The following is a 13188-nucleotide window of genomic DNA, read 5'->3' on the forward strand; positions in this document are numbered from 1 at the left end:
ACCTAAGAAAACCTGTTTGTGCTGGTTTCTTTGCCTTATAGTTGGAGAGCAGTGAACAAAGATTCACCAAGGGAGAGCTAAAAACAGTGTTTTGTAAATTAAACTCTGTTACGGGAAGACCAGGTGAAGGCTGAGAGAGACCCCTAGACCCCTTTCTCACCTGGTCGTAACAGCTAAACTATTACATACAGAACCTTCCTCTATCTGTTAATTGTAGAGTCACTAGCTTGTAGTCACATAACTGTTTTTTCCTAGCTCATTAACACAGACATCTTAAAAGAATATCATTCGTAAAGGCAATCATACAACATTGGCTTTGTAACATGAAACCTTTTGCCACTTAATCTCTCCTGCCCTCCACCCTAACAGACTTTCCCTAATGTTCTTCTTCTCCACCCGTTCACTTGCTCAAAACTTATTACATTTCTGATGAAAGGTCACAGACCTGAAACGTTAACTCTGTTCCCCTCTCCAGAGATGCTGCCTGGCCTGTTTCTAGCATTTTCTGCTTTGATTTGAAAACTTCTCATTCCCGCTCACCATACGGAGCATGCGCACAGCACTCACCATACGGAGCATGCGCACACCTGCTGCCGGCAGCTCCGCCCATGACCCCTGACCCGCAAATGGTCGTGGCCGCTGGTGGATGCTCGAGGTGGCGGCTGTTTGAATGGTTGGTGGCGGTTTGGGAACGAGCAACAGTTGTTGTTGAGCGGGAGATTGTCAAACGGAGGAGGTGAGGTAGCGATGGTGAAAGAAGGGAATGATCATTCTCCAGAGAGGGCTGTGCGGGGTCAGACAGCTGGGGGAGGGGCAGTTCCCGGATTATTTACACACAATTCACCCTAACAGTAAAATACTGAGAATCTGCAATAAAAACAGAAAATGCTGGAATTACTCAGCAGATCAGGCAGCATCTGTGCAGAGAGCAACAGAGTGAACGTTTCAGGTCGATGACCCTTTGTCAGAGTTGGGTAGAGTTCGGAATGTAGTAGGTTGAAGACAAACAGGGAAAGTGGGGAGGGTGGACAGAATACAATGGAAGACCTGTGAGGCTGGAAGGCAGGAGACATTCAATGACATAGGAACAGGAGGAGACCATTTCACCCTTTGAGTCCATTCTGCCATGCAGTAAGATCATGTCTGATCCCTGACCTTCGCCTCATATCTCTTAAAAACTTTGGTTCACAAAAATCTATCAATCTCATGTAGATTTAACAATTGAGCTTGCAAGGAAGAGAGTTCCAAAGTTTCACCTGCCTTTGCGCAACCAAGTCTTTTACCCCTGAAAGGTCTGGCTGTAATTGTTTGACTATGCACCCTCGTCCTAGACCAGGGGGTGCCAACACTTCGATCACGAGCTACCGGTAGATCGCCCAATGCTCCTGATCACTCACTGCAACCCTGCCAGCATTCGTCTGTGCATGCGCATCATGACGTCACCACGTACACAATGATGTTACAATGGGAAGAGCGAGTGGTGAGGGGGGGGGTCTGAGTGGGGGAGCTCACTGGGAGACGAGCCATGAGGGAGCGCCAAGCGGGGGGGCTGAGGAGAGAGTTGTGAACAGGTAGGCGGAGCAGCGAAGGACTGCCAAGCTGGGGCGAGAGCAGGAGTCTGTGTGAGGAAGCGGCAAGCCAAGTAGGGATCTGAGTAGAAGAGCGAGCAGCAAGGGAGTGGCGAATGCTGGGGCTGAGCAGCGAAGGAGCGCCGAGCGGGTGAGCAAGCTGCGAGCCAAGTGGGGGTCTGAGCAGGGGAGCGAGAAGTGAGGAAGTGGCAAGCGGGGGGGCTCAGTGGCGAATGCCAGGGGAGCAAGTGATGAGAGGGGGTCCCAATGGCAAACGCCAAGCGAGTGAGCAGCTAGCAGGGGAGCGAGCAGGAGTCTGAACTATGAGGGAGCTGTGAGCCGAGCGGGGATGCAGCGGCAAAGGAGCACCTAGCAGGGGAGCAAGTAGAAGTCTGAGCGGGCAAGCAAGCAGTGTGGGAGCAGCAAGCCAAGCAGATGTCTGAGCGGGAGGCTAAGTGGCAAGTGGGGGATAAAGCAGCAAAGGCGTGGCGAGCGGGAGAGCAAGTGGCAAACGAACGGCAAGTGTATGTCCAAGCAGGAAGCAGCAGCAGCAAGTGGGCTGAGTGAGCGGCAAGCGGAGGGGGGAAATGAGCAGCAACTGGCGAGGGTGGGGAGTGGAACGGTGAGCAGGCTGGATTGGGGGCGAAAAGAAGCAGCTGTAGGGGGAGGGGTTTGCTTGCCTTATGTGCTAAGTTGAGCAGAACCATCTTTTTTACAGGTGTTACGAACAGGAAGTTAATTTTCTCTCTATTTGTTGTTATCTGTCTGTAAGCATATAGAGTCATAGAGTCATACAGCATAGAAACAGGCCCTTCAGCCCACTGCGTCCATGCCGACCATAATGCCTATCTATACTAATCCCACCTGCCTGCATTAATCCCATATCCCTCTATGCCTTGCTCATTCAAGTACCTGTCCAGATGCCTCTTAAATGTTCCTGCCTCCACCACCTCCTCATTCCAGATACCCACTATTCTTTGTGTGAAAAATTTACCCCTTTGATCCCTTTTAAACCTCCTCCCTCTCACCTTAAATCAATGCCCTCTAGTTTTAGTCACCCCTACCATGGGAAACAGACACTGGCTATCTACTCTATCTATGCCTCTCATAATTTTATATACCTCTATCATGTCCCCTCTCAGCCTCCTTCGCTGACAGACCCAGCCTATCCAATCTCTCTTTATAACTCAAGCCCTCCAAACCAGGCGACATCCTTGTGAATCTTTTCTGCACCCTCTAGCTTAATCACATCTTTCCTGTAGTGCGGCAACCAGAACTGCACACAGTACTCCAAATGCAGCCTAACCAACGTTATGTGCAACTGTAACATGACGTTCCAACTCATGACATTCCAACTCCCTTGGCCGATGAAGGCAAGCATGCCATATGCCTTCTTCACCAGCCTGTCTACCTGTGTTGCCACTTTCAAGGAACTATGTACTTGCACCCCAAGGTCTCTCTGCTCAACAACACTCCCCAGGGCCCTGCCATTCACTGTATATGTTCCTGGTTTAACTTCCCGAAATGCATCACTTCGCACTTGTCTGCATTAAATTCCATTTGCCAATCCCTTGCCCACTTTCCCAGTTGATCTACATCCTGTTGTAACCATAGACAACCTTCTTCACTGTCCACTGTACCACCAATTTTGGTTTCATCTGCAAAGTTACTAATCATGCCCCCTACATTCACATCCAAGTCATTAATATATATGACCAACAACAGAGGGCCCAGCACCGATCCCTGCGGCACACCACTGGTCACCAGTCTCCAATCTGAAAAACAACCCTCCGCTACCACCCTCTGCCTCCTATCACCAAGCCAATGTTGTATCCAATTGCCTAGCTCACCCTGGATCCCATGTGTTCGAACCTTCTGGGCCAGCCTACCATGCGGGACCTTGTCAAAGGCCTTGCTAAAGTCCATGTAGACAATATCCATCACCCTGCCCTCGTCAATCCTCTTGGTCACCTCCTTAAAAAACTCAATCAAATTCGTGAGACATGATTTCCCACGCACAAAGCCATGCTGACTATCCCTATCAGACCTTGCCTTTCCAAATGCATATAAATCCTGTCTCTCAGAATCCCTTCTAATAACTTTCCCATCACTGATGTAAGGCTCACCGGCCTGTAGTTCCCTGGCTTATCCCTGCTGCCCTTCTTAAATATAGGCACAACATTAGCTATCCTCCAGTCTTCCAGTACCTCGCCCATGGCTAACGATGATACAAAAATCTCTGCCAGGGCCCCAGCAATCTCCTCCCTTGCTTCCCGTAGCATCCTAGGATACACCTGGTCAGGCCCTGGGGATTTATCCACCTTAATGCGCTTCAAAACCTCCAACACCTCCTCCTTTGTAATGTTGATATGCTCCAGGATATCGCTGTTCCCTCCCTTGAACTCACTATCTTCCATGACATTCTCCACGGTAAATACAGACGAGAAGTATTCATTTAAGACCTCGCCCATTTCCTGTGGCTCCACACATAGATTACCACACTGATCCTTAAGGGGAACTACTCTCTCCCTAGCTACCCTTTTACTCTTAATATACTAATAGAATCTTTTAGGATTCTCCTTTATCTTATCTGCCAGGGAAATCTCATGGCCCCTTTTCGCCCTCCTAATTTCCTTCTTAAGTGTACTCCTACTTCCCCTATACTCCTCGAGGGACTTGCTTGATCCCAGCTGCCTATACCTGACATATGCCTCCTTCTTTGTCCTGACCAAACCCTCAATATCCCTCGTCAACCAAGGTTCCCTAAACTTGCCAGCCTTGCCCTTCCATCTAACAGGAACATGCCGGCCCTGAACTCTTCCTATCTCACTTTTAAAAGCCTCCCACTTGCCAGACGTCCCTTTACCTGTAAACAGCCTCTCCCATTCAACTTTTGAGAGTTCCTGTCTGATGCCATCGAAATTAGCCTTCCCCCAATTTAGGACTTCAACCTGAGGACCTGTCCTATCCTTTCCATAACTATCTTGAAGCTAATAGAGTTATGGTCACTGGTCCCAAAGTGCTCTCCCACTGACACATCAACCACCGGCCCAGCCTCATTTCCTAAGAGGACGTCGAGTATAGCCCCTTCTCCAGTAGGGCCATCCACATACTGCTTCAGAAAACTATTCTGGACACACTTAACCAATTCTTCCCCCTCTCATCCCTTAGCACTAAGGCAGTCCCAGTCAATATTAGGGAAGTTAAAATCACCTACTATTACAACCCTATAATTCCTACACCTATCTGTGATTTCCCTACATATATGCTCCTCCAATTCCCTCTAACTTTGGGGGGCCTATAGTATAATCTCATCAAAGTGATTACCCCTTTCTTATTTCTAAGTTCTACCAATATGGCCTCGCTGGATGTTCCCCCTGGGATATCCTGTCTAAGTACTGCCGTGATGTCCTCCTTAATCAATAGTGCAACTCCCCCTCCTCTCTTACCTCCACCACCGTTTTGCCGGAAGCGTCGGTACCCCGGAACATTGAGCTGCAAGTCCTGCCCTTCCCTCAACCACGTTTCCGTAATAGCTATAATATCACAATCCCATGTACTGATCCATGCTCTGAGTTCATCTGCCTTACCTGTAACGCTTCTTGCATTAAAGTAAATGCAGTTTAACCTACCAGACCGTCCACACTCCCTGTCCTGCCCCTGCCCGGCCTGCCTAGTGGACTTGCTTGCTTTAACCTCTACATTTGCCTCAACTATCTCATCGGAGAGACTACTACTTTGGGTCCTACAGCCCTGCCAGACTAGTTTAAACCCTCCCGAGTAGTGATGGAAGGAAAAATTCATTGAACCCTGACTTGTAAAGGACTGCAACAACACTGTTGTAAAGCTAAAACAAAGAAGTAGGGTTTATTAACACACACTCTTAAACTTAGGACGATGCTAACATTGGATTGCACACTCATAAACATACAAGGAAAAGGTAGAGGCATAATAAAGGCAAGGACATTTACTAAAATAAAAAAATTAGGTTAACTACAAACTAACTTGGGTTTCAGTTGAAACTAGAGTCCGTTTAATTAACAGTCCAAAACTGGAATTAACCAACTGGAAATGCTGAGTGGGGGTAGGAGTCATTGGGAAACCTTCCTCTTTTACACTTTCTTCTTCTTGCACTCTCAGAGATAAATTGAGGCAGCTTAATTTCTGAAGTCACCTTTTTGATGGAGAGAAAACTGGCAGAGAGCAAATTTTCTTGCTGTTTTGCAGACTCTGGCTTCATTTCAATTTTCTAGCTGTTTTGAAGACCATCTTCTTTTTCTCTTCTTGCAGACAGGCCTTAGCAAAGTCAGATGCAGCTTCAAGGCAGCTGTGGTTTGCACAAAGTATTCCCTCAAGTGAAACTGTTTCAAATCCAGGCAGGCTGAAAAGGGTGACTTCTGGGTCATGTGACTGGACCCCTTCGAGTAGCTGTCCCACCTCCATTTTAACATGTGGAACACAGAAGTAAAAACTTAACATGCAGTGTATCATGGAAGTTGACAATAACACCCGAGTGCACAAAAACACAATTTACAGTTGGTTCTTATCTGTTCATGACAGTGGAAACTGCCTGAGATGTTGCAGATGTTTGTCATTTGTGCATATATGAGTAGTGCACCACCTACTGGTGGCATTGTCAGCAAATGCGTTCTTTTATAAGAAGTAGCTCTCACTCAGAAAAGGTTGGTGGCCCCTGTCCTAGACTCTGCAACCAACAGAAATAGTTTCTTTCTATCTTAACTAAAAGCAAAATACTGTGGATGCTGGAAATCTGAAATAAAAACAAAGTGCTGGAAATGCTCAGAGGGTCTGGCAGCCTCTGGAGAGAGAAACAGAGTTAACGTTTCAGGTCGATGATCTTTCATCAGAACTTTCTACCCTATCTATTGTCCTTAATATCTTAAAACCTTCAATCATATCACCACTTAACTTTCTAAATCCCAGAGAATGACATCCTGATTGTTCAAATCTGTCGTCATAAATTAACTGTTGGAGTCCAGGTATCATTCAATGCTGCACTTCCTCCAAGACCAATATATCCTTCCTATATATCCTTCCTAAGGTGTGATGCCTAGAACTGCTCAGAGTACTCTGGGTGTGGTTTAAACAGGGCTTTGTAGAGCTGAAGAATGACTTCTATCCCTTTGTATTCTAGTTCTCCTGCTTTTTTTTATTCATTCATGTGATGGGAGCATCACTGACTAGGCCAGCATTTATTGCCCATCCCTAATTGCCCTTGAGAAGGTGGTGGTGAGCTGCCTTCTTAACCGCTGCAGTCCATGTGAGGTAGGTATACCCACAGTACTGTTAGGAAGGGAGTTCCAGGATTTTGACTCAGAAGCTATAAGGCCAGCATTCCATTACTCTTTTTGATTAGTTTCTGTACCTGTTTTAATGATCTGTGTACATGGACCCCGAAGTCTCTTTGGACCTCCACTGTTTCTAGTTCAGAAAGTACCCTGTTCTATCATTTAAGGTCCAAAGTGGATGATCTCACATTTGCCACTTTGAAATCCATTTACTCATTTACTTATCTATCAACATCTCTGCAGTGTGGTGCTTCTATCTATACTGCTTACAATGCTGCCTATCTTTGTGTCATTGGCAAATTTGGATATGTGGCTTTCTATCCCATCATTTAAGTTGGTTGAATACAGTGAATAGTGGAAGATCCAGTGCAGATCCTTGTGGGACACCACTAGTCACATCCTGCCAATTAGAGTACCTGCCCATTACCCCTACTGTCTGGCTCCTTTCACTCAGCCAATTTCCAAACCTGGTCAATATTTTGCTTTCAATTCCATAAGCTTCAAATTTAGTTAACAATTTCTTATGTGGGACCTTATCAAATATCTTCAGAAAATCCATATAAATAACATCCAGAGATATTTTCCTGTCCACTATTTTAGTCACTTCTTCGAAAAATTCAATCAGATTCATCAGGCATGACCTACCCTATACATGCTCATCTTGTTTGATCAGCTGAAAATTTTCAAGGTGTTTAGTCACTCTATGCTTAATTATAGACTCTAGCAATTTCTCAACAACAGAAGGTAGATTAACTGGTCAATAATTCCCTGATTTCTTTCCTCACCTTTCTTAAATACAAAGTGACACATGCACCTTTCCAATCTAAAGGAACACTTCCTGAATTGAGAGAACTTTGGAAGATTATAGCGAGGGCATTTGCAACGTTCTCATCTACTGCCTTTATGACCCTGGGGTGGAAGCCATCTGGTCCAAGGCATTTGCCACTACGGAATCGAGTGGGGGAGTAGGACTGACAATAGCTCGGCGGAGAGCCGGCATGGATTTGACGGGCCAAATGGCCTCCTTCTGTGTTCTAAATTACTCTATGACTCTTTAGTGTCATTGTTTTCTTCTGTTGTTTTACTGTTATTTTGCTTGTGTTAATTTTGGTGAGTCCCTGTCCCTGATTCAGTATTAGTTTCCTTGAGTTTTCTGACATGCTTCCCTCTTCCTCTACTATGAATACTGATGCAAAATAATTATTTAGCTTGTCCACCAATTCCTTATTTTTATTGATAATATCACTTAACTGTTTTCAAGGGGCCCAGAGTGCTCTTGACCACCCTCTTTTCCTAATGGAATTGTAAACATTTGTGTTGATTTTGATGTCCCTTGTAAGTTTCTTTTCCTACTTCCGATTCATAGCTTTTGTTAACTGTTTTGTCAGCTTTTTCTCTTCCTTGAATATTTCCCATTCACCAGGATCTATGCTACTTTTTGCATTCTTGTATACTTTTTCTTTTAGTTTCTTGTCTTTTTAAAAATTTTATGATGTTTCTGACCTCTTTAATTGTCCACGGCTATCTTTCTTGGCAAATAGGACTCTTGCCCTTTGAGATATAAACTGTTTCTGTATCACATTAAATTATTTTTTGAACATCTCCCACTGATCTTCTGTTGTTTTACCCGTTAACACAATTTTCCAGTGTACTGGAGATTGCTGTGTCTCGTCCCATTGAGTCAGCCTTACCTAAATCTAGAGTCTTAGTAGCTGTTTCTCCCATATTCAAAAAATATTGACTCACTGTTAGGCTATTAACTAAATCTGGCTCATTACTCATTATTAAATCAAATATGGCCTGCCCCTTCGTTGGTTCCAGGACACGTTACTGCAAAAAACTATCCTGGACATACTCAAGAAATTCACTACCTTTCTGACATGTGCTTGTCTGCTTATCCCAATCTATATGAAAGTTAAAATCCCCCATTGAAACTACCCTGCCTTTGCTTTATGCTTGTCTGATCTCAGCACTTATACAGTCACCACTTCACAGCTTCTACCAGAGGACCTATAGACAATTCCCAATACAGTCTTAAATCTTTTCTGTTTCTTAATTCTACCCATAAAGTCTCTACTGCCTACTTACGTCTTGTTATATTCTCTCATCATTGAAGTGATTTCATCTTTAATCACTAAGGCTACTCCTCTCGCTCTACCATTTTCCCTATCTTTCCTGTAGACCTAATAACTTGGTATATTTAGTTCCAGTCCTGACTGTCTTGCAGCCATGTCTCTGTCATGTCATACGCTCAAAGTTGAATTTGCATCTGAAGTTTGTTACAACCAGGTGAGAAAGGGGTCTAGGGTTCCCTCTCAGCCTTCATCTGGCCTTACTGTAACAGGGTTTAATTATAAACACACTGGGTTTTTGCACCCCCTTGGTGAATCCTTGTTCACGACTTTCCAATTATAAGACAAAGAAACCATCCAAACAGGTTTTCTTAGGTTTAAAGAAGAAAGGTTAAACTTTATTAAACTTAAACTCTAATTCAGTTAAGGCCTACAGAAATGCAACACGCCCATACTAGCATGCAAACGCGATACACACGTGCAGATAGAGACAGAAAAGAGCAGAAGAAATAAAGTGGAACAGTTTGAGGCAATATCTGAAGATGGTTTTGGTTACTGTTCTTAGAGCTCGCTGTAGAGTCCTTGATGGTAGTTAGGTTTGCTTTTTGTTGGGGCCCAGTATTCTCAAACCTTGTTCGATGTAGGAGACCTTTCTCTCTTGGGGTCACGTGTCTTCAGTGGATTTGGAGTTCCGTGAGAAAGAGATGGAAGCAGAGAGGAGAGGTCTTCTCAGTCCAGGAGCAAACAGTCTCTCTCTCAAACTATCTCTAGTACAATTCAAAAAAACTCAGGTTGCCCAGCAGGTTAGTCATGTGACTACCTGGTTTGACCATGTCTGTTTGTGGATTCAGCCATCTTAGCAGTCACCCTGGAATATGAGCTTCCTCACCTTCAATGTCTGGTGATCAAAGTGCATTGTGGGTTGAATGTGTCAGGGAATGGTCCTTTATCTCCACAACCACTGTCTGTTAGTATGTAAATGTTTTTCCAGCCACGGCTGATCTGTTTAACAAGTCATTTCCACGCTCCAACAACAGTTTAAAATCAATGTTCATATGTCAAACATAATATGCCTCATTCTTGGCAGGTGGGGGTCTGCATGACAGGTTCATTTAATTTGTTCTTTGTACTCCATGTATTTGTATAAAGAACACTTATTTTGGGCCACACACCTTAATCTCTCCTTCAGCTGTAATTTTTTAGTCACATGTTTCTATTTGTCTCTCCGGGTTTAATTACTTGACAACTTTCAGTTTTCCCTTTACCTGTGATGCTGAAAGCACAATTTCTGATTGCTACTATACTCTGTTCCCTTTTGTTTTTTTTAGAATTATTATCTATACTACCTTTTCATTTTGAGCCCTCCCTCCACCCCGTTTATTGTTTAAAGTCCTTATGACTGCCCTGTTTATGCTTTCTGCTAGGTCCCTGTTCCCAGCTCAGTTCAGGTGGTGCCCATCCCAATGGTACAGTTCCTTCCTATCCCAGTACTGGTGCCAGTGCCCCATGAAATGGAACCCCTCTTTCCCGCACCATTCCTTCAGCAATCTGTTCACCTCTCTTATCTGCTTATCCCTATGCCTATTTGTATGTGGCTCAGGATTATAACCTTTGAGGTCCTGTTCTTAAATCTAGTTTCTTGTTCCTGGTACTGACCAAACAGGACCTCTTGTTTACTCTTCCCTATGTTGTTGGTCCCAACATAGACCAGAACAACTCCTCCAATATCTTTTCAAGCCAGTTGGCGATGTCCCTCACCCTGAAACCAGGCAGGCAATATACCATGTATCAAAATCCTTCCTAACTCAACTTCAAAATCAACCTCAAAAGGCGGCACAGTGGCGCAGTGGTTAGCACCGCAGCCTCACAGCTCCAGGGACCCGGGTTCGATTCCGGGTACTGCCTGTGTGGAGTTTGCAAGTTCTCCCTGTGTCTGCGTGGGTTTTCTCCGGGTGCTCCGGTTTCCTCCCACAAGCCAAAAGACTTGCAGGTTGGTAGGTAAATTGGCCATTATAAATTGTCACTAGTATAGGTAGGTGGTAGGGAAATATAGGGACAGGTGGGGATGTGATAGGAATATGGGATTAGTGTAGGATTAGAATAAATGGGTGGTTGATGTTCGGCACAGACTCGGTGGGCCGAAGGGCCTGTTTCAGTGCTGTATCTCTAATCTAATCTAATCAACACTGTGGGTGTACCTACACCAGTTGACTGCAGTGGTTGAAGAACGTAGCTCACCACCACCTTCTCTATGACTGTTAGGAATGGACAGTAAATACTGGCCTTGCCAGCGATGCTCACATCCTACGGACAAAAAGATTGATCATTGATGCTTTCTAAATAGGGCAACATCATGAAATATTGGAGGAGAGTAACTCTGGTAGGAGTTGAATATTGATGCAATTCCAGTGCTTATGTATGTATTGATGTATAAGTGAGAATGTTTCTTATAGTTACAGAAATGAAAAGAAATAAGTGGCGTGGTAGGAGCCAATTTGGATGGCATGATCGCCGACGACATCATTCACAGAGATATCGAGGGCATCATAGTGGCACGTCAAGAGAATGGTAGAACTTTACTCCTTCGTGTTGCCATACAAAGTTTGGCTTTTTTAGTCAGACCTTAAACTATAATTTGTCCCTGGCTGCTTGTGTAACAGCTGTGGTGTGGATAATGGCCACAATAACTCACTTGCCATCAGTGTCTTAGAATTATAGAATGATACAGCATAGATGAAGGCCATTCAGCTCATTGCGTGCATGCCAGCTCTTTGAAAGAACTATCCAATTAGTCCCAGTACCCTGCTCTTTCCCCCTAACCCTGTAATTTTGTTTTCTCTTCAAATATTTATCAGAATGCTTTTTGAAAGTTATGGAACCTGTGTCCGTCTCCCTTTCAGGCAGTATATTCCATACTCCTTGTTTGAATAAAGAGAGAAATGCATATTGGGATACTACACAGTTCCCTTCTTCCTCTTTCCTGCTGTCTCTCAAACTCAGTGTGTTGGGTTTGAAATGTGAACTAACTACTGGAAGATTTTCAGCAGTTAAAATAGGAGCTGACGCTTAGCTATTGAAGATGACTCCCACATCCAAGTATCTGGAAATCAGTGAATGTATTTGCTGATTGGGAGACCAGTCACCTTGTGGTAAATTTTGTTTTAAACAATATGTTTGTTTCATCTACAAAGCTGTATTTTACTTGAAGAAAGGACATTGTAGAATTTCTTTGTGGTTTAGACTGACATTTAGTACATTAAAATGATTACAACATTGAGGATTTGAACAAATTCTATGAAGACACAGCACTTATTACTTTCTTTCCTTTATTTATCATGATGTTTAGGAACCAGAGATCTGATGCTGGTGCATCAGTAAATGAATTGAGCGAACAGAATAATTCAGGAGCTGAATCAACTAGCAGTGTTTCTGTGTCGACTGATGTGCCAGGCAAGTTCACCTTTGATCATAAAAACAAGAAATACTGGAAATACCATTAACATACCGTTTGCCTTTGCTGCATGGCCTTCTGGTCAGTTATTCTCTGTGACCCTGTCCTATCAACACTTTTACTTTTGTTATCTCTTGCCCCACCCCCGCTTTATTTGCTTAAAACCCATTACATTTCTAACCTTTGCCAGTTCTGATGAAAGGTCACTGACCTGAAATGTTAACTCTGCTTCTCTCTCCACAGATGCTGCCAGACTTGCTGAGTATTTCCAGCATTTCTTGTTTTTTCAGATTTCCAGTATCTGCAGTATTTTGCTTTCACCTTTGGTAATGTTTTGTCTTGTTCCACTATCTACTCCTGATGATTCAAGCTAATTTGTTGTATTTTTTAAAAAATCCAATGATATGTGTTAAGCAATGTAAATAATGCAGAAATGTGGGAATTAGGTGCTGCAGCATTGAATTTTCAGGTAATTTGAATTGAGTAACTTTGAATTATGAGGAATAGCCTGGAACATATTCCAGTGTACAATTTATGAATAATACCCTGGGCATGGTGAGTTAAGGATTTGTTGAAATAGGACATCCATTTTCTGGCACAATGGACAATCTCAAGTTGGGTTTCTCTTCTTGATGAATTTAAAGTGGAAAAGTATCTTGATGTAATACATAGTAATCAACAAGGGCTGATCTCAGACCAGTTTGAAGAAATGTAACCGTAATGGGACCCTGGGAAACCATCCTAACTACTCACTGCGTAAATTGCTGTGTATAATATTTGATATAAAA

General features: G+C 43.8%; 1 protein-coding gene across 2 annotated transcripts in view; it reads left to right on the forward strand.

Moving 5' to 3' along the window:
• Positions 1-615: 615 nt before the first annotated feature.
• Positions 616-13188, forward strand: part of wdr21 (WD repeat domain 21) — a 145043-nt gene continuing 132470 nt past the window's right edge. The window contains exons 1-3 of one of the 2 annotated variants that reach the window (XM_068038400.1): positions 616-736; positions 11403-11517; positions 12296-12399. In XM_068038400.1, the coding sequence (XP_067894501.1) occupies positions 11411-11517; positions 12296-12399 (211 nt within the window). In that variant the 5' untranslated portion in view covers positions 616-736; positions 11403-11410. The remainder of the gene's footprint in view (positions 737-11402; positions 11518-12295; positions 12400-13188) is intronic. The other variant, XM_068038401.1, reaches the window with a different exon arrangement.

Source organism: Heterodontus francisci, chromosome 9, assembly GCF_036365525.1.
Source record: "Heterodontus francisci isolate sHetFra1 chromosome 9, sHetFra1.hap1, whole genome shotgun sequence".
Lineage (NCBI taxonomy): Eukaryota > Metazoa > Chordata > Chondrichthyes > Heterodontiformes > Heterodontidae > Heterodontus > Heterodontus francisci.